The 20,085-nt window shown below is 48.0% G+C and overlaps 3 protein-coding genes across 8 annotated transcripts; 1 reads left to right on the top strand and 2 right to left on the bottom strand.

Moving 5' to 3' along the window:
- Positions 1-345: 345 nt before the first annotated feature.
- On the bottom strand, positions 346-4,986 carry LOC147174910 (hyaluronidase-like). Its single transcript, XM_086072899.1, has 5 exons — positions 4,979-4,986; positions 3,649-3,941; positions 2,661-3,395; positions 1,910-1,999; positions 346-1,179 (listed from the first exon to the last, which is right to left on the bottom strand). The coding sequence occupies exons 2-5, from the start codon at positions 3,925-3,927 to the stop codon at positions 850-852; spliced, it is 1,434 nt and encodes a 477-aa protein (XP_085929025.1). The 5' UTR covers positions 3,928-3,941; positions 4,979-4,986; the 3' UTR covers positions 346-849.
- Positions 4,987-7,538: 2,552 nt separating this feature from the next.
- On the top strand, positions 7,539-16,323 carry LOC147174909 (uncharacterized). 6 transcript variants are annotated; one of them, XM_086072907.1, is made up of 4 exons: positions 7,539-10,185; positions 10,360-10,416; positions 13,753-13,817; positions 14,308-16,323. In XM_086072907.1, exon 1 carries the CDS (start codon positions 8,469-8,471, stop codon positions 9,837-9,839), a length of 1,371 nt encoding a protein of 456 aa, XP_085929033.1. In that variant the 5' UTR covers positions 7,539-8,468; the 3' UTR covers positions 9,840-10,185; positions 10,360-10,416; positions 13,753-13,817; positions 14,308-16,323. The 6 variants fall into 6 exon arrangements, with proteins under 6 accessions (XP_085929033.1, XP_085929031.1, XP_085929028.1 ...); XM_086072905.1 differs by having other exon boundaries at positions 10,360-10,547; XM_086072902.1 differs by having other exon boundaries at positions 10,360-10,547; positions 13,505-13,817.
- hyal4 (hyaluronidase 4) lies at positions 7,597-19,005 on the bottom strand. The gene is made up of 5 exons (XM_086072894.1): positions 18,888-19,005; positions 12,451-13,032; positions 10,954-11,361; positions 10,437-10,526; positions 7,597-8,272 (listed from the first exon to the last, which is right to left on the bottom strand). The coding sequence occupies exons 2-5, from the start codon at positions 12,997-12,999 to the stop codon at positions 7,736-7,738; spliced, it is 1,584 nt and encodes a 527-aa protein (XP_085929020.1). The 5' UTR covers positions 13,000-13,032; positions 18,888-19,005; the 3' UTR covers positions 7,597-7,735.
- Between the last annotated feature and the right edge of the window lie 1,080 nt (positions 19,006-20,085).

Below are 20,085 nucleotides of genomic sequence, written 5' to 3'. Positions count from 1 at the left end.
CTTGAAGAATGTGACACAAATTGATTCCGAATCGGATTTCATTTCATTTCGAGTAATCCCACAAAAAAAGTCACAAGGAGCCAAGCCTGAACAGGAAGTCTCCTTTTTTGGCACCCTTGCAAGCGTCCTCAAAGGTGAAATTTGCCTGCAAATGTTCTTGACCAACCAACGTGAAGCTCGCAACCCCCGAAGCGATGGCGACTCGCAACGAAACGAGCGTTTGCTTGAAATGGAGCAAAGAAAAAGCAAAAGTGACGTCGGCGTCGCTGTCAAGATGTTTATTGAAGATGAAATAAAAACTGCTTTCAACATCAAGTGACAATTGAAAATGAAAACACTCGACAGTTTTGTCATGAATACGGAGTGGCACCTTGACTTATGAGTTTTAGTTCCATGACTAAACTCGTAACTCAAATATTTTCAAATATCAAATAGATCTTAGTTCCTTGGCACCAAGATGCCACAAGATGGCGGCAAAGCGCCACTTTTTGTGGAAATGAAAGTCCTCAATTATTTGGTTGTTGCTAACGTAACTTTAAAAGAACATTTTTGAAAATATTTTCCAAATAACCTTATTTGCATATATGTCGCAATCTTGTTAGTGATGTCGCTTGATTAATTTTATAACAATAGCAGAGGTCAGTGGTTTTATTTTGAGATTCGTTTGTCATTATTCCTTTTAAGGGGCGTGGCCTAGTGAGTGACATCAACAACAACAAAAATCAACCAAGCGATGGCTCATAACTCGAAAAACTCTTAAGTTGGGGCACTCATAAGTCAAGGTGACCACACTTGTACGATGCTGTTAAATCCCTCTGGCCGCCAGCCAGGGGGCGCCATTGCGCCGCCTCACACCTTGATGACCTGGATGCCGTCGGGCGGCGCGAGTCGCGGGCCGCACTCTCGTCCGGCGTAGCACTGGCAGGTGAAATCCCGGGCCCAGGCGTCCAGATCGCCGGCGGACGGGAGCCCCACGGCCACGTACCTCCCGCCGGCTCGCAGGATGTTGAAGCGTTCGCCGTCCAGGTGGAGGTAGACGGACGCGTTGTAGCTTCGGCGGACGCAGCGGCCGCGCCCCTGGCACAGGGCCCGGCTGCACAACATGGCCGCCGCCGTCACGTTGGCCAGGTAAGGGTTGAGCGTGGACGTCAGGTAGTCGGACAGCGACTGGCAGGAGGCCTGAAAGACCAGCAGAGAGACTGGAAGAGTCGTGTGCTCGATGTCAACATCTAGTATCGGCGTGTGCTAAAAAAATCCATTCTCGTAAGAATCGACATTCTCATTTAGGATTCAGAATCGATTTCATTTCAATTATTTTCTACTGTCTTGCGCTTGTTTGTGTGTGCCTTCATTGGGAGCGCTGTTCATGTTGTACCCGGTTTGGCCACCTCGATGGACTGGTCGCCACGCTTGTCAGAGGCTGACTTTTGGAGAGAGAAGTGTGGGAAAGAAACCCTGGATCGGTCGCCGGCCAATCAAAGGACGCATACGGACAAAGTCATTCATGCCTTTTGGACAATTTAGTCGTCGATAAAATCAGTCGCTGAAGGGCTGACTTTTACCACGAGAAGTGGGTACACGCACACTGGATTGGTCACCAGTCGACATCAGTACCATTGACAAAAAAATGATTGGTCGCCAGTCGACATCTTGGTGCATACAGCCAAACAACGGGCTTGTCGTCAGGGCGCATGTGGACGAATGAGAATGAGAAGAGATTGTACAGAACAAGGAATGCAGTTGCAGCCAGAGGTGTCAAAAAACAGTTTTTACTTTCTGGACCAGGATTTGACACCCCTGAGTGCAACATAAAGCATTTTTTCTTCTATAAGAGGAACAGCAAATTTCGCGCCGCCATTTGACGATTCATGGCGGCCGACTTAGTTTGGTTGCTTTTTGCCACGGTTACCTTGTCGTTGTAGTCTTTGCTTCCGCCCCACATGACCACGCCGGCGGCCCCCAGGGAGGCAGACTCGCCCACCGTGCTCACCAGATCCGCCTGGAAAGTCAGGAACACTCATTCGTTTTTTGGGGTTCGGACAGGGCGGGAACATTTTGAGGATTAAACGTCCCAAATTTACAGAATACTCTTTCACACCGACGGTTTCCAGCTTCTTCGAAGGCATTGATACAATCTCAGAAGGTGGAAAACTGCTGGGTCTAATCCAGGGATGGCGAGGGCCGAAGTCCTGCAGGTTTTGGATATTTCTCTTCTTCAACACAGCCGGTTCATGATCAGCTCGTCGGCAAGCTCTGCATAAACCCGATAACGATCCTGTTCATTGGAATCGGCTGCAGTTCGAGCAGGGAAACCTCTAAAACCTGCAGGACTCCGGCCCTCGAGGACCGCAGTTTGCCATCCCTGGTCTACTCGTACCCTCCCCTACTTTGTTTGGAAATTGCAGCGTAAAAGGGGGTTCGGACTAAATATTTTTACAGAGACATCCTGGTCTTTTGGAGCTACAAGTTTCCACACAAGAGATCGTGGAAAAAAACTGAAGACCCAACATTCTTCATCCTGTGCTTTTTACTCAAAACAGGGACAGCAGAAAGCCATGTCAGGAGCAGTGCCTTTGATGGGCACAAACTGTGTGTGAAAAGGGCTGCGGATACAAAACCATAAACCAGGAAGTCGACCTTTTACCAGAACAGCGACTCACCGCGGTCTCAAAAATCCTGTTCTGGCCTCGATACAGGGGTCTGGAGAAGACGTAGACGGGCATGGTGAACTTCCGTTTGGGCAGGGCCGCCACCCTCAGGGCCTCACGGACGCGATACCGCACATAGAGAGCCGCCTGGGGGGAGTCCCTCAGGGCGGGGTGCAGGTAGACGGACGGGAAGAGGGCAGTGCTGTGCTCCCAGAGCCACATCAACTCCAGGTTCTGCTTGTGAGCCTTGGCCGAGCACCGGCCCGTGTAGTCGGGCCGGTTCCAGCCGTAGTTGTAGCAGTTGGGGAATAAGTAGAACCCCCAGCGGCGGCTCGGACGCTCCCCAATTCCGAGCCTGATGGTTCTCTCCATGAAGCTCCGCCCGGCCCTCTGGAACCGATCCACAGCCATCTCGGAGATCTTATTCAGGGACAAGAACGGGGAGTCTTGCAAGGCATTGGCTAAGGACAGCTTTTGGTAGATCCGCTTGAACCCCCAGTTCTGGGCCCACAGGGGGCGCCAGGACTCCCAGTCTATGACCGCGAGGCCGGGGGACTCGTCCTCGGCGACGTCGCGGTCAATCTGACGCCTGGCTTTGCGCAGGTGCGCCGTCAGGTTGCCATTTTGAGGGATGCCGCCCTCACGGCGCGTCCGCCTGACGGGGTCGATCTTGGGGTACAGGCCCAGTCGGTCCTCATAGAAGATGGTCAGGAACTGGCCTGGGACGGAAGCCGGCGTGGTCACCGCCTGGAAGAAGTGATGACCAAACGGAGTTTCGTGAAGCAACGACAGCGAGAACGCAACTTCGCTAGAAATGAGAACTGAGCTGAAATATTGTGGGATTGTTAAAAATATCGAATGTAAGACGTGAGAAATCGGCAAACGCGAATAATCCTTCCCAAGATTTCCCGACTGAGCTGATTCGTTTGAAGTTGGAATGTGCAAGATGGTGAATGAATGAGGTTTTGGTGTTGATGGCGGACCCGAAATCCTTCAGTACCTGAAAAGCTGCAGTGTCCAGCGGGATGTCCAGACGCTGGCACTGCTCAGTGCGGCCGTTCCATACGGCGACAAAGGGGTGCTCGGGGATCAGGGGCGGCTCGGTCGGCGGCTCGGTAGGCGGCTCGGTCGGCGGCTCGGTCGGCGGCTCGATAGGCGGCTCGGTAGGCGGCTCGGTCGGCGGCTCGGTAGGCGGCTCGGTAGGCGGCTCGGTCGGCGGCAGGGTGTCAACCGCGGTGGTGAAACTCATAATGATGCAGCACAGGAAGTACAGGAACATTGCGATGTTCAAGACTAAGAGACGAAGACAACACTTTGACTCGGTCGCACATCAATGATCGTCCTCTGTATGTGTTGCCGTAAGATGCATTGGTGGTTAATTCTTTTGGGACCCGGGTTACCTCTCGGGTCTCTCCGGTTTCTTTGAGTCAGCGGAGTCGGTCACCCAATACGTCCCAATCAGCGGTCTTGTCCAGTTTCACGAGTCAGTCCACAGATACGACCTCACCTTGTGAGTTGCGCTCAAGTCAAGTCAGTGAACGACAACGAAGTCTGAGATGTGATCTGAGTCTCGGATGGTTCCCAGTGAGTCCCTTAACACAAGTGGGTGAACCCGATCCAACGGAATCATTTGAGTCCGCGAAGACGAGTTCATCAACCAATACATCGCAATCGTCCGAGTCTCGTACTCGAGTCGGTGAAGTGACAAATTCAAATCATCCGAGCCTGCGGCGGTGTTTGCGCTTCGTCCGCTAACTCCGGGCAGTAAACTGACCCAACCGGATCATCGGAATCTGTTGCGTTTCCATTGAGTCCCGCAACGCCAGTCAATGATGCAACACAACCGAATCATCCGAGTCTGAATCTATAGAATCAGTCAGCCAATACGAGCTCGTCGTTCGAACGTTGGAATCTGCCGTGTTTCGAGTCAGTCTGTCAACGCAAGTCAGTCCACGAAGACAAGGAAGTCCACGAGAAAACCGAATCCTATAAATCCCCGGCGTCCTTCGGGCGAGTGCGTCGAACCGAGTCTGTCTCGAATCCATCGCAATCATTAGAATTTCCGCAGAGTCCGCCGACTTCAGCCAGCGGCAACGCATCGGAATGATCGGGAACGTTTTCATTCCGTCAACTAACTCTCGTCGGCGAAGCGAAGTCATTCGATGATCTGAGTTCACAGAATTTCTGGTGATTGCGTTTAGTCAAGGCAGTAAAACAACAACGGCCAAATCAATTGCTAAGACACATTTGAATTCAAACGAAATCGTTCTATGAGAGTTTTTACGGGTTGTTTGTAAACGTATCGTGTAATTGCCAGAATCGGATCCTACCTGCGTCGCTTCTCTGCGCCAGTGAAGGACCAACTTCCCTCTCTGGTTCTTTTCTGATACTTCTCGTGTGAAACAGGAAATGACACGCCAGTTAGCCAACTCGCCGCTAACCATAATTTTTCGGTTATCAACAATCGTCCATCTGTTGTTGGCCGATGGCGTCTTCCTCTTTTCTACAATCAGCCTGAAAACCAAAACGCAGCAAGCGCTTTTTTTTTTGTCATGTTTGAGATGAGACTTTTTTTGTTGTAGTTCAACAAAAAGAGCATCGTTGGTAATGTTAGAGTAGACAATATTTGTATTCTACTCTTTGCGTGTTCAATTAACTGAATGGTGAGATTCTGGTGAAGAAGTCCCTTTGCAAAGGTATCATAATTATCAGAAGCTTCTGATCACACAATAATGAAGACACTCAAACCGTGTTCCGTTCAGATTGTGTGTCCCTCCTTCTCCTGCACATCATTATTTATTGAAAAGTGAGTGAATACGAAAAGTCTCCTCTCTCCTCCCATCAGCAAGTTCCCATAGGTATAAATCAGATTAGAAATAAACAATAATACATCAGCCTGTCCTTGGACTCTCTTCGACCGACTGAGACCGGTACTAGCTATACTCCCTTTTAGATAATATAAAAAAGAAACTTGTTGCCCTTCTCTTCTCAGGCGAGAGAGACAGATAAGAATACAATAGACAATTCTATTCATTGAGCTATACTGAGTTAACTAAATCCAAAACGGCTAAAATATAAATTGAAACTGAAAAACAATGTTAATAATTCAACAGTAACATGGTTGATTTATTTGCAGTTCATTTACATTCATGTGCTGCACGTTTTATTCTACAATCATGATATATATATTAAAAAAAAAAAACAGTCATTGATTAGTCGCACGTGAGATGAAAATCTGTTAAAAACCAGAACAAATAACCGCAAGAAAGTGCTTCATGTTGAACCGCCCCACAAATCATTTGAACTTTTTTGCGTTTTGGACTCGCTGCTTGCACTTGACGAGCACAAGACAACAACCGTTCTTGTCTCAATATCAGCCGACGATCGAGGAAATGACATTTGTTACTTATTTGTAGACACAAACAGGAAGTTCAAAAGGTCATTTTTACCGAGGATACCAACAGCAGCTTTCTTTTAGTCAGCTGCTTTTTATTTCTTTACTTTGCCGCCATTATGAGGGTGTTTCATTTCTTGCCAATCTAATTCAGGATGCTTACAAGGCCTTGGCGGAGGTATCCTGACCAGTTCACGCATGCTTGTTTGCTGAACTTTTGAAGAGGAGGAAGTTAAGAACGGCAGAAAAGTGCCGAGTCACGACTTGAGCTGGGCTACGTTTCAGTGCGTCGCGGCGGCATTGACGCTAGGAAATTGGTCACGTCCGTCAGTTCAGTTGCGCTAAATAAGAAAGCGCAATTCAGTCAAGAGGATACGAACACATTTGGTTACGCTAAAAAAAAAACAGAGTAAAGGGTTAGAAAGGCGAAGTTTTGTCTCACCACGTAAGCGCCAGTATATCAAACTTCACGTCAAGTCAAAGAGCTTATTGTTAAAAAAATCATGAACACACGCTAACGTTTTGTTGTTTTTAGCATCCGTCGCTTAACGCGACCGCTCCACAGAAGCGATCACCAAAGCTTTGAGGATAAACAAGCACTTGATTTTGGGGCGTTTTTCTTTGGCAACAGAATTATTAGCTTATAATAGCTAACTGCTAGCACCACCGGCTCCTACTAGTGGCAGAAGTTAACATTTCTGACGAAACGCTCACATTTGCTGGGCAAGAAAAGCCAACAATCTCAGTTATATTTTGCTCTGCTTTGTTAGCGCTGCTCTCACAACAATACCCCCCCCCCCCAAAAAAAAAAAAACTTTGGTCTTTTAAAACATAAAATTACAACAAGGTTTATTTTCTCCCTAAAATGTATGATTTTCTTAAAAAACTTTTTTCCCTCGTGACGATAGAGTTCATCTCGCAAGATTGACATTTTTTTTCTGAACTCTCTTTTTTTTTTCCTTATAAAAGAAGAAGTCTGTTTTTGTTTCAAAATGTAACTTGAAATGTTTGTTCTTAACTTCTACACCGGTTGTATGTACTTGTGTTTCGTGTATTCTCGTGTTGTCGTCAAGACCGCACCAACTGACACCAAGACATTATTTCAACTCGAGGGTATCGAGACCGACACAAGACCAAGACTGTAACATATCAAAGGGGGGAAAAAAACGGAACAAAATGACCGATGTGTTGTTTTTTTCATTACATTTGCGACAAAAACAACAAATTCTAGAATGTTGTTTTTGAAATAGGAGACAGAAACAAATCCGACACAGTATGTAGCCTAATTGTTTAAGTATCCTTATATTTAAGCAGTGTTGCGGTTTTATTATTATTATTTTTTTTAGGTGTTACTTATAGAGGTGGCAAATCCGGGTCCAGAAAGTCAAAACCCTGCCACAGTTTGGCTTTAGCCCCTGATGCTAGCTAGCGCCCTAGCAGCTAAATGAGCACCATGGGAGCTAGCTAGCTAGCACCTAAAGCCAAACTGTGGCAGGGTTTTTACTTTCTGGACCCGGATTTGCCACTTCTGGATTTGGTGTGATATGTTGGAGAATCTAACTGCCGCCAATAGCGAGAGTTCATCGCCATGTTGGAATCCGTACTTTGGTGTTCAGAGCAAGTTTGATTTCAAGTCATTCCGTTCTTGCTAGCTGCATTGCGATCATCGGACGTTCTCGTGCTAGCATCAGTGTTAGCACGCGAGCAAACATCCGAACGAGTCGAGCGTTTCCCAAAAGTTCAGCAGGAGCATCGCAAGAGTCAAAAGGAGCCCGGCGTGGCTGAGGGCGGGCGACGCCCCGCTCGGCCCCTCTTCCGCCTGCATCCCCTGCTCGTCCTCCCACTCGGTCCTCCGCCGCTCGTTTTCGTCGATGACGTCGATGACGCCGCCGCCGTCGTCGGCGTCGTCCTCCCGCACCTCGTTGGCGCTATCGCAGCGCTCGCCCCGGTAGCCCTCGTAACAGTGACAGCGGAAGTTCTCCCCGAGCTGCTGAAGGTCCCCGGGCGAGTGGCGCCCGCTGACGGCGAAGCCTCCGTCGCCCCCCGCGGGGCGGATCTTGTAGGCGGCGGCTTGGAGGTGGAGGTAGTGGCGCGCGCCGGGGTTGCGGCGGACGCAGCGTCCGTTGCTCTGGCACAGGAATTGGCTGCAGAACTCGGCGGCCCGCGTCACGTTGGTGATGTAGTGGCCCAGGCGGTTGTTCAGGAACCAGCGTACCTTGCTGCAGTTGTGCTGCGGGGGAGACAGCGGCGGGAAACGCTCATGTTTCGTTGTGTGGGCGTCGGCTTTTTCTGTGGCTGTTCTTGTTGTTTCAAGTCGAGTCGAGGCAAATCAGGTTCTGTCACGTCACACTCATTCCAGGCATGGTGACCAGTCCACTCACGTTTCGTCCAGTCATGGCATCCAGGCTACTCAGTCCCGTCTAGTCATGGCGACCAGGCTACTTACATCTTGTCCAGTCATGGCGACCAGTGCAGTCACGTTTCGTCCAGTCATGGCGACCAGTCTACTCACGTCCCGTCTAGTCGTTGCGACCAGTCTACTCGGATCCCGTCCAGTCATGGCAACCAGTGGTCGCGTCCCGTCCAGTCATGGCGACCAGTCTACTCGCGGCCCGTCCAGTCATGGCGACCAGTCTACTCGCACCCCGTCCAGTCATGGCGACCAGTCTACTCGCGCCCCGTCCAGTCATGGCGACCAGTCTACTCGCGTCCCATCCAGTCATGGCAACCAGTCTACTCACGTCCCATCCAGTCATGGCGACCAGTCTACTCGCGTCCCATCCAGTCATGTCGACCAGTCTACTCGCGCCCCGTCCAGTCATGGCGACCAGTCTACTCGTGTCCCATCCAGTCATGGCGACCAGTCTACTCGCGTCCCATCCAGTCATGGCGACCAGTCTACTCGCGTCCCATCCAGTCATGGCGACCAGTCTACTCGCGCCCCGTCCAGTCATGGCGACCAGTCTACTCGGGTCCCATCCAGTCATGGCGACCAGTCTACTCGCGTCCCATCCAGTCATGGCGACCAGTCTACTCGCACCCCGTCCAGTCATGGCGACCAGTCTACTCGCGCCCCGTCCAGTTATGGCGACCAGTCTACTCGCGTCCCATCCAGTCATGGCAACCAGTCTACTCACGTCCCATCCAGTCATGGCGACCAGTCTACTCGCGTCCCATCCAGTCATGTCGACCAGTCTACTCGCGCCCCGTCCAGTCATGGCGACCAGTCTACTCGTGTCCCATCCAGTCATGGCGACCAGTCTACTCGCGTCCCATCCAGTCATGGCGACCAGTCTACTCGCGTCCCATCCAGTCATGGCGACCAGTCTACTCACGCCCCGTCCAGTCATGGCGACCAGTCTACTCACGCCCCATCCAGTCATGGCGACCAGTCTACTCGCGTCCCATCCAGTCATGGCGACCAGTCTACTCGCGTCCCATCCAGTCATGGCGACCAGTCTAGTCGCGTCCCGTCCAGTCATGGCGTCCAGTCCACTCACGTCCCGTGCAGTCATGGCGTCCAGTCCACTCGCGTCCCGTCCAGCAATTGCGACCAGTCCCGTCTCGTCCAGTCATGGTTGTCTGCTCACCTTTTGTGTCTGTCTGCTATGGTTCATAAAAGATCACGCATTGCACTTGATTGCCGTTTACGTCATTCGGCTGGCCCCTCCCTCAACCACCCACGTTCCGCCCGGACAGAAAGACATCCAGACGTCATGATGTCATTATTGTGTTCATGCCATCAATTTGGACGTCTTTTCGGTTACAAGCACTTTTGCCACCAGACTGCGACGTGACATGGAAACATGTGGAATGTCAGACTGGAATTTCATTGATCTTTTTTTTTCTTTCTTTGAGCCGAAATTGTTAAACAATCAGAAGAAGATGTTGTTGTTGTTGTTGTTGTTCGCGTGCGTTCGCTGTCCGACTTCCAAAACAGTTCACAGTCCACAAGAGGACAAATAGTGTGACTAATCGACTTAAAAGTCAGCTGACTCTTGTAACTAAAGACGACGTCATCTACTTGAACATCGTGAAAATGTTTTTCAACCCTCAACAGCCTCCTTGGAATGGCCGAAAGTGTCACGTCACGTCCACTAGATGGCAGCATGGCCCCGAAAACTAAAGGAAGCGTCCACATTTGTACTCTTTCTTTCTTTCTTTCTTTTATTATTATTGTTATTGTTTTTAATGTGATTTATATTCTCAGACCATCGAAGCCATCTGGTCATTAAAATCCAGTACCAGAACGGTGGCTTTTATGGCTGACATTTTGAATGACATTTGTGATCATTTAAATCTCTTTTTCTTTCCCAGGAACGACAGTAGACCTTGTGAGGAATGGAAGCAATCTGAGGTTGCAGTGCATCATGGGTAATTGTTGCGCTCCTCACCCGAGACGTGGTCAAGTTCAGGTCGCCCCAAATGACGAAGCCGGCGGCTCCCAGCGCTGCGCTCTCGCCGATGGTGTGCACGAGGTCCTTCTGCGCAGAGGACATGGCAAGGTCACGGTTAGCATGCCACTTAGCATGGAACTATTTAGCATGTAGCAAATTAGCACGTGGGCAAGTCGGTGTCCTTTTTTTAAAAAAATTAGATTTGGAAACAAAACTCAGTCCAACACATATGAACTTCACTGCTTGATGGAATGCACGCTTAGCATGAAGCTATTTAGCGTATAGCTACTTAGCATGTCGTTACTTAGCATCCGGCTCCTCACATGGGCCGGAATACAAGATCGCATGATGAAATTGACGCTAGCCCGGCAAAAAAAAATAGCCCATCTGTGATTTTGTTATTAGTTGTAGCTTACTTTCGGCGATTGAACATTCTTAGTTGATTTTCCAGAACGTGACGAGCCCACATTGGCGCCCGTCCCGAATGCGGACGGGGGTCAAAGCGTCGGGTTACCGTGGTGAGGAAGGTGAGCGGCTGGTCGCGGTATCCCAGCCTCAGGTAGACGTAGGCGGGGATGTCGTAGCGGCGGGAGGTGAGCGAGGCCACGCGGAGCGCCTCGCGCACGCGGTGGCGGGCGAAGCGCAGGCTGCCGGCGCTGTTGCCGTGCGCCTTTTGGATGGCCACGGACGGGTAGAGCGCCGTGCTGCTGTTCCACAGCCAGCGCAGCTCGTCGTTGCGCGCGCTCTCCAGCAGGGGGCACAGGCCGGTGTAGCCGTCCTCGTGGAGGTTGTAGTTGTGGCAGTCGGGGTAGAGGTAGTAGCCCCACAGGCCGTCGGGGCGCATGCGCGTGCCCAGCTGCAGCGTGCGCTGCATGAAGGCGCGGGCGCTCTTCTCGAAGCGGCGCTGGGCCAGCTGCTCCACCTCGAAGCAAGGAGGACACGTTTGTTCGGACAACACCTTGACACTGACCCAGCGGCCGTAAAGCGTTTTGGGTCCAGCGCAACTCGGCTTGTATCGTTCACTCTAAAACCTGCTGGGTCAAAAATAACCCAATTGCCGGTCAAAAATGGACCCGTCAAGAAATGGGGTCTTTTTGTGTAAAACAACTCATAAATATTGGTCAGATCCTTTACTCGGGTCCAAAAAAATGGTCATTTTAAATAAAACCCCGAAAGCTTGACCCGTAAAGTAGAGCCCGACTGATACGCATTTTTGAGGCCCGTGCCGATACCAATTTTTGGCAGAAAAAAAAAGATAGCCGATTAAAATGCTGATAATTTAAAAATCTATATCTAATGCATACAATTGTGTTCCCACAGCATTTGTGTGTGAATATTTATTATTTGAAGGAAAACTTCCTGTTAGCATTTGAATGGAATCTTCGCTTCACTTTTAGCATTAGCGCTAGGCTAGCGATGTTTACAAAACGAAACATGTTTTGTATTTAAATATACAGCGGATGTCATTTTTATCGTCGTGTGTTTAATTTGACAGTTAACGCCAACTGGGGTGTCATTAAACAGTTTAAAGGATGCTTGGGGGGGCCAACAGAATAACCAGCATAAGATACAGTACACACTTGCTAGTTGCTAATGCTATGCAAGCAAAATGGTGCATTCAGGGTACTTTCATAGCATCGGGAACTTCGATTTTCTTCTATGACAACGTTTTAAGTGGAAAACGATTGGTTGCTAGCTTTGGAGGCCAATGAATCGGTCGAGCCCCACCATGATGTCGATCGGTCCATTTTTTAATCTATAATTGGGTTACTTTTGACACAACTGTTTTTAGAGTGTTAACCCTTTGCCACACTGCCCCTAAGTGGCTAAATCGGGTACAACATGAACAGCGCTCCCATTAAAGGCACACACAAACAAGGGCAAGACAGTCTAAAATAATTGAAATAAAATCGGACATTAGAAATGGATTCCGAATTGTACTAAATGAGAATAATCTATAATCGAGCATTGTTCACTTTTGGAGGAGCTGTCGGGAAGGCGCGGCCCTCACCTGCGCCGCCGTCACGTTCAGGTACGCCTCGGCGGTCAGCTCCCGGGACTTTTTCCGGTAGACGTCCTTCTTGTGCCAGTTGCGGCTCCACTGCGGCCGCCAGAACTCCCAGTCGATGACCGCCAGGCCGCGGAAGTCCTCGGCGGGGATGAAGTGCTCGATGTCCCGGTGGGCCTTGACCAGGTGCGCGTCCAGGCTGCCGTTCTGCGGCACGCCGCCGTGCACCGCCTGGCCCTGCGGCGTGTAGCGCGGGTAGTAGCCCAGCCGGTTGGCGTAGAAGATGGTGACGTTCTGGCCGGTCCAGTCGGCGCGGGGGCTGCCGTGGATGTGGAACAGGCGCTCGGGGCGGATGTTGACGTTGTACTTGATGGCGCACATGTCCAGCGGCGCGTTCCAGGCGGCCACGAAGGGCTTGCGGCCCACCAGGGGCAGCCGGGCCGGCTTCTGGGCCAGGGCGAGGTGCAGGAGCGCCAGCAGCCGCCAGAAGGCCAGGGCGAGCGGGACCGCCGGCTGCGTGGACGACGGGCCGCCCGCCGGTCCCGCCGGCATGCTGGTGATCAGGCGAAGGGACGGTCAATCATCCTGAGGAGAACGGGAAGAATATTCAGCCGGAGATGCAGGATTTGGCCTTCAAATCGGATTCTGGAGTCAAATGGATTTTCTCCCGTTCACAAAAATGACAGCAAAAAAACCACACAATCCCCTTCTGGGACTTGCTTAACTTTTCCTGATGTCCAACAAGTTGCCCAGCGTTGAATCAACTTTCAGAAATAAAAGAATGCAGTGGACCCCAACATATTTACGGTTTGGCATTCGGAACTACATTATTTGTGGATTTTTTTCACGATTCGATTCCGATTTGTGGGTGTGCGATTCGATTCAGAATCGATTTTCGATTAGGAACGATTTCCGCTTCAACATGATTTGATTGACAATGATTTTTGCTTCAATCTATAGATTTTCAAGGAATTGAGATGATCTACTCCAGTCCGACAAAACATTTTTTTTTTTATTGGAATAACTTGATCGTGACTTTTTGGCTACAACTTAACAGTGTATCAGAACGTGTGGAACCACGCTGCCCCTAAGTGGCCAAATCAGGTACAACATGAACAGCGCTCCCAAACAAAGGGAAGACAGTATAAAATCCTTTAAATAAAATCGATTTTGGGACATTTAAAATCGATTCGGAATCGTACTAAATGACAATCGCGATTCTTATGAGAATCGATTTTTCACTATTCGTGTTGAGTCTCTGTCCTCTTTTGCCCCAATGACAGTCTCCGTCTTTTTCATTTGCAGCTTTCCCGACCAAGAATGTCCGACTATCTTCATCTTTCTTCTGCGAGAGGATTCTTCTGTCCGAGGTGTGTCGAGAGTAAATGTTGTCCCGAAAAGAGGCTAACAATATTCAACCCTGTTGAATATTCACAAACAGAAATCTTTGTCTGACCAACATAATGAAAACAAAATGTCCTCCCAATGTGTTTTTTTGTATAAAAGTGCATTCTCTCGATGTCATGCAGCATTTTTCAAAGCAAGATCGTTTTTTTGGGACATTCCAAAAAACTCCTCGAGGCTCATCGTTGCAACAAATTTGATATTAATTCTATAAATATATTAATGCCACGACCATCTGTGATCTTCTTCGTCTGTATTTTTTTTTTTAAAGTCTTTAATATTTGAAAACTTTGCATCCCTTCTGTGGCTCAACGTCGCTCAATGACGGTCGCAAACGTTCCGTGCAATTTCCTTCGACGGCGCTCGTTTCTGGTCAAACTGATTCCAATCATGTTTGTCGATTTCTTCAAGACGACATTTTGTCTCAGTAAAGTTGCTCGTGTCTTTTTTCAACAGCGGTCGTCGCCAAAGCGGTCCTGGAAGTTGCCAATTATAGAAACAAACTCGATCCCTGTTTGTTGATTTTGACAAAGAAACTTGAACGAATTGATCCAACGGAATTGACGGCCAACGTTCGAGTCGGCGCATTTCAGCATTCCTGTCGTTTTGACGACAAGACGATTCCCGACAGAATTTTAACAACGGAGCGAAATGCCCGCAGGCAGCAACGCTCCCGAACGACGTTTCAAAAGCAAACATTTTGCGAGCCCTCCGAGAGGATTGACGGAAACCCAAGCGGGAAGAATTTCAACTTGAATCCGCCAATAAACGTTCCGGTGGACGCAATACGACGGATGGACAAAAGTATTGGGACGAGAACGGAAAACGGGAAAGAAGAATGTCGCATTTGGACAAAAGTATTGGGACGAGAACGGAAAACGGGAAAGAAGAATGTCGCATTTGGACAAAAGTATTGGGACACCGGCTGGCAGCGAAAAGCGAAACTGCAACTTCCACTCGACTTCAAGACGAAGCTTGCGAAAGGCAAAGCTCGGTTTTTGTTTTTGTTTGGTCGCAAAAAGGGTGCGTTTCTTGCAAAACGGTTCTCCTGCCGATGACGGACGAACACGAAATGCGAGAAAGACGTTTTGTTTGCTGCTGGCGAAATACTTGGAAAACAAGATGCGGAAATGCGCTTTGAAAGCGGCGTGAGGACGCCATGCGAGCGGCGGGAACTCCGCAGAGCGCCGGGAGCCGCAGCCTCAGCGACACGCGCTCGCGCCAGGAGCGTCATTGCGGTTCGACGCCGGCCTCGCCAAACATCCACGAGGCTCCCGTCCTGCTCCGACGGGAAACGCGTCGCAACAAAAAGAGCTGGCGGCGACGCCGGGACGTGCTCGTCGAAGCGTGGGCCGTCCTTCGCGGGACTTTCCTCAAAGGCGCTCACGTTTGGAAATGATTTGAGACTTTGCTTGAAATCGCAGAAATAAACTTTAGTCAAGACATTAGTGTTCATTTTATCCGCCATTTTTAAATGTCGTCTCTGTAGTTTTCGTCCAGTTTCGATCACGTTTGTTAGTTTTTAATCGCAGTTTGTCAACCTCGTCCCATTTTTATTCCATTTGTCGTCAACTATAAACAGAGTCGCCAAATCCAGTTGCGGTAAGTAAAAAATCTTGCCACAGTTTTGGCTTTAGCTTCGGGTGCTTGTTAGCGAGCTCCCATGGTGCTCGTTTAGCTGCTAGCTCGCTAGTTAGCGAGCTAGCAGCTAGGGGGCCAAACTGTGGCAGGGTTTTGACTTTTTGGATCTGGGTTTGCCACAGCTGACTATAAAGCCAACATTTCAGTCCAAGAAAACATCATTTAATTTGTCTCGTTTGAGTCGGGACTCGTATTTTTGCCTTACAGATAATGTTGAGCGTTTCAGATGTAAAACTATTTCACATCAAACGTTCTCTCATCTTTTTCATGAAAAAACGAATTCACAGACAATGACAGTTTATCAACAAGCGGCTCCTCTGGCTCGTAAATTGAAGATGGCGCATGATATGTTGCTATTTCTTGCTCAACTCAGTTGGAAGAAGAAAAAACCCCTCTTCGTCCCGCTTTAGGTATGCGTGTTCATACGACACGTTTGAAATAAATGCCCGTCGTCCATCCAATACCTTTCGAAAGATGTTTTTATGGGAAATGTGGCGTCTCTGTCAGAACAATCGAAACCCAGACAACAACAACAGGAAGCAGCCGGGCCTCGGATCTCGTGTTTACATTTTGGTTTGTTGTAAAAGTCACCCCCGCAAAAAAAAAGAGAAAAGAAAAGAACCCCGCTGCAGCGACCCCCCCCCCCCAACAGAACCGCTGAAGCCGCCTGGAAGTGATTAGCGAGCGTTTGTTGATGCCTGCGGTTCTTGTGGCTTCTTGTGGTTGGACGGATCCGCGAGAGACGCCGTCTGATTGTCTCCGCTGGAAAATGTTGTGAATTTCAGACGTGCTTTGCCAGGAGCTTTGGCTTGTCCATTCGCCAAGGTGGTTGTGAAGGGGGGGTCGGGGGGGGGGGGGGGTCGTTATGGGCTCTGTGACTCCAAAACAGTCATTAGCAAAGTCATTCGCATTATTCCAAAAATGTGAATAAAGACAAGAGCCAAAAAAACGGTTTGAAAGCCCGCATTTGGGATCGATTAATTGGTGACGGATGAACGACAACATGGAGAACGTTTTGGAACATAAACTACGAGGGGTGTGCCAAAAAATCGATTCTCATTTAGTACGATTCAGAATCGATTTTTAAATGTCCTAAAATCTATTTAATTATTTTATACTGTCTTGCCTTTGTCTGTGTGTGTCTTTATTTGGAGCGCTGTTCGTGTTGTACACGATTTGGCCACTGAGGGGCAGTGTGGTTCCGCGTGTTCTGATACACTGTTAAGTTGTAGCCACATGAGAGAGTCGAAGGAAAAAGTCACGATCAAGTTATTCCAATAAAAAATATTTTTTTTTTTGCAGTGTGGAGCCGTTCTTTTAAATGATAAAAGTGCCGCGAGTAGCGCGCTAATTAGCATTAGCGAGTCAGACTGGAGGAGATCATTACGATTCCTTGCACATCTACAGATTGAAGCAAAAATTGTCAATCAAATCATTGCGAATCGAAAATCGTTCCTAAGCGAAAATCGATTCCGAATCGAATCGCAGGCCCAAAAATCAGAATCGAATCGAATCGTGAAACATTTAAAGATTCCCAACCCCTAATCACTAAACAAAACTACGCTTGATCGATATAACCATCTATAACGTAGATATGATTTAAAATTCAATAATATCGCTCTATATTGTTTATATAACGGATTATTTATTTACAGTTTATAAAATCCTTCAGAATAAAAGCATGCGTATTACAACACTTTCTTGCGCCACGTTGCTGTTAATTTGAAGGTCTGACTTTTCACAAGAAGTGACGCCGATGTTGCCACATATGTTGTTAATAAAAGCTTACGTTATGGAATCCACCTTAGCGTCAGTTCAAAGTTTTTTTTTTAGTACACATTTCGACATGAAATTTGGAGTGGCGGCCATTTGCTCGATGAGACAACTGTAAAAAACACAGAAAATGAAAATGACAGCGGTCCAATGTAGGATTACAAAAATAGGCAGTTTGATGTTTGCGAAGGCGATTGAAGCCGCTGACAGCGCGCCAGATAGCAGAAGCCCCCCCCCAAAAAAAAAGAGATTCCCTCAAACGCACCATCTGTGGCGTCAACGGCGTGCGTCCAGCATCGCACCTTCATCCTCTCTGGGAACGCATTTGCAAAAGTTCAAAGCAAAAGCAAAAAGTATTGGGACGCCTGCAAGATGCCAAAACGTGCAGTTGATTCCCGGCTTGCCGTTTGGGGGCGTTGTTGGCCTTTATGACCTTTAACCTTGGAAAGGATGAGAAAGCTTGCCACAAAACTTTCGCCACAAAATAAACGGCAAAAAAATGGACGATTTTCTCAATTGTAAAAAATAAAATTTAAATTTTTTTTTTTAAATACGGTACGATATAAAGTAAAGCAACAAAATAGAATACAATAAATGAAGTTTACAATGGTCAAAAAACAATTAAAAGTCAAATGAAAGTATAATAAAGTAAAACAACTTCACTGTTTTCAGAATTATAATCTTAAAATGTGTTTGTGATGATAACATTTAAAAACCGAAGAATAGAATAAAAATGTTCATCATTTTAAAAGATGATTTTTATTTTGATATTAGAAGTAAAATTCAATAAAGAATGAAACGGGATGAGCAACGTCGCTGATGGCACTTTTCTGTCAAGAAATTCTCATTTTGATATCCAAAGCCGTTTTACAGTCTCATGTCTTCTACTTTGAGTTTTCACAAAAGCAAACATTAGCGTCAAAATGGCTTGTTTTCACAAAAAGCTCGTTTTCTCCGCTTTTTGGTCAGAAAGCGTGTTTTGGCGAAACCAGGCCGTCCTCTGCTGCTGATTGTCACACAACAGAAAGAAATTTCTCCCGAATGTTCTCTTCTTCTTTTTCTTCTTTTGGGTTTGGGTTTGGGTTTCCGTCGGCGTTGACGTGAAGTTCAAATGCCTTCAACGGCGAGCAATATCGAGAACGAGTTCGATTCCCTGTTTTTACTCCGTACTTGTTCAATTAACGACTTACCAATTGACGCTGTCGTTTTCCTCAAAAATGTGTAAATGCGACTTGAGGGTTGTATTTTTCTATGTTGTGTCATCGTCTTGCTTTTCAATCGCTTTCCCCTCAACTTTTTAAAAGTAGCAAAAGTGGCCACGCTTGCCGCCACCACTCGCACCTGCGCCGCCACTTTTACGACCTTTGCCTCGTCTCCGGTCACGGCCTTCAAATCACCACAACTGTCACCGTAAACATTGCCCCCCCCCCCCCCTTCAAAAAAAAAAAAAATGAAGTGCCACTTTGGGCTTTCCTCAACACCAAACGGAGTGAGCCAACATTCCTGGCGCGAACATTCCTCCCTCTTCCAGTTGTAGCGTGACAGCCGGCCGGCGCACCCAAAACAAAGCGCAGCCAAAACAAAAAGGCAAACGGCCTCCCCTGCAGGAAGCCGCGGCTCACCTGTCGATGAGGCGGGGGGGGTCGTCTCTGTCTTTGCCACGGGGGCCTCAAACTCATTGTGATCCCGCTCATCCAATGCGCGCGCCTGTCGCTGGGAATGTGGGAGGCAAAACCGCCGTGCCCGTCTTTATACCGCCGGCAGGGAAGGAGGAGGAAGGCGGGGGGGGGGGGCCTCAACATTGGAGTTTGAGAGAGGGAGGGAGGGAGGGAGGGGGGGCGAGCGAGGGAGGTGGCGAGAGACATACTCACATACTGGAAAAGAGAGAGAGAGAGGAAAGCTTTCAATTCTCTTTGTAGGAGTTTCCAAGCAGAAATGTAAACAGTCCGTCACGTGCGTTTGCAGTTGACACTCCCGCCAACAGGAGGCGGTGTGTTGGCAGGCGTACCCGTAAACTGCTTTTTGGAAGCCTTCGGGACAGTTTGCTTTTGTTGTTCTTGTCGTTATTTGGTCAAGCGGGGCCGGCTGATAAGGACGGAAAGACAATTTGTCTTTCTTTTCATTGTGTTGAGTATTTTTCTCCCCGTTGTTTTTCCCTCTTTGTGAGTATAAAAGAAAATGATGTTGTGAAAGTAGTTTTGGTTGATATTGACCGAAAGAGTTCTTGACCAAACGGCAGATTGTTTTAAAGGAAGCCCGATTGTCGTGACAAGTTTGCTCTATATTTCTTATTTGGTTGTGACTAACATTCAAGATTCATTTTTCAAAAAGCATTTCCAGTTTAATACATTTTCTAGAAACTTTATTTGGATGGACGCAGCCATTGTTATTTACGTGACAACGCATTGAGTAAAACTAAACACACGACAATAAGAATGAAATCCACTTTATATTTAAATACAAAAACATGCTTCGTTTTGTAAACATCGCTAGCCTAGCGCTAATGCTAAAGAGAAGGGAGGATCCCATTCAAATGCTAACAGGAAGTTAGCATTGACATCGGGAGTGTTTTTACTTCAAATTACGAATATTCACACACAAATCTTGTGGGAACACAAACCCACAGCGCAAAAGGCACAAATTCCTTCCAATGTGGGAAAAACGGGTTATTTTAAGTAAGAGTAAGAATGCTTTTATTATTGACACATAAATCGACACAACAACCTTGCATACGTTGTGAAAATTTTGATCAGGTCAAACTATGAACTTGTCATCAAAGAAGACAATCTTAATAGTGAAAGTTTGTGCGTAAGTGACACC

Source organism: Leptonotus elevatus, chromosome 4 (assembly GCF_054856555.1).
Source record: "Leptonotus elevatus isolate MCC_2025b chromosome 4, RoL_Lele_1.0, whole genome shotgun sequence".
NCBI lineage: Eukaryota > Metazoa > Chordata > Actinopteri > Syngnathiformes > Syngnathidae > Leptonotus > Leptonotus elevatus.
This window is presented reverse-complemented; position numbering and strand designations above follow the sequence as displayed.

Coding starts and splice junctions, on each gene's coding strand:
- LOC147174910 (XM_086072899.1), bottom strand. CDS start 3,927: ATGTTCCTGTACTTCCTGTGCTGCATCATTATGAGTTTCACCACCGCG. Junction 3,396..3,648: donor TGGACACTGCAGCTTTTCAG/GTACTGAAGGAT, acceptor CACTTCTTCCAG/GCGGTGACCACGCCGGCTTC. Junction 1,180..1,909: donor GCAAAGACTACAACGACAAG/GTAACCGTGGCA, acceptor CTGGTCTTTCAG/GCCTCCTGCCAGTCGCTGTC.
- LOC147174909 (XM_086072907.1), top strand. CDS start 8,469: ATGGCGACCAGGCTACTTACATCTTGTCCAGTCATGGCGACCAGTGCA.
- hyal4 (XM_086072894.1), bottom strand. CDS start 12,999: ATGCCGGCGGGACCGGCGGGCGGCCCGTCGTCCACGCAGCCGGCGGTC. Junction 11,362..12,450: donor TGAACGTGACGGCGGCGCAG/GTGAGGGCCGCG, acceptor CCTTGCTTCGAG/GTGGAGCAGCTGGCCCAGCG. Junction 8,273..10,436: donor TGAACTTGACCACGTCTCGG/GTGAGGAGCGCA, acceptor TCTCCCCCGCAG/CACAACTGCAGCAAGGTACG.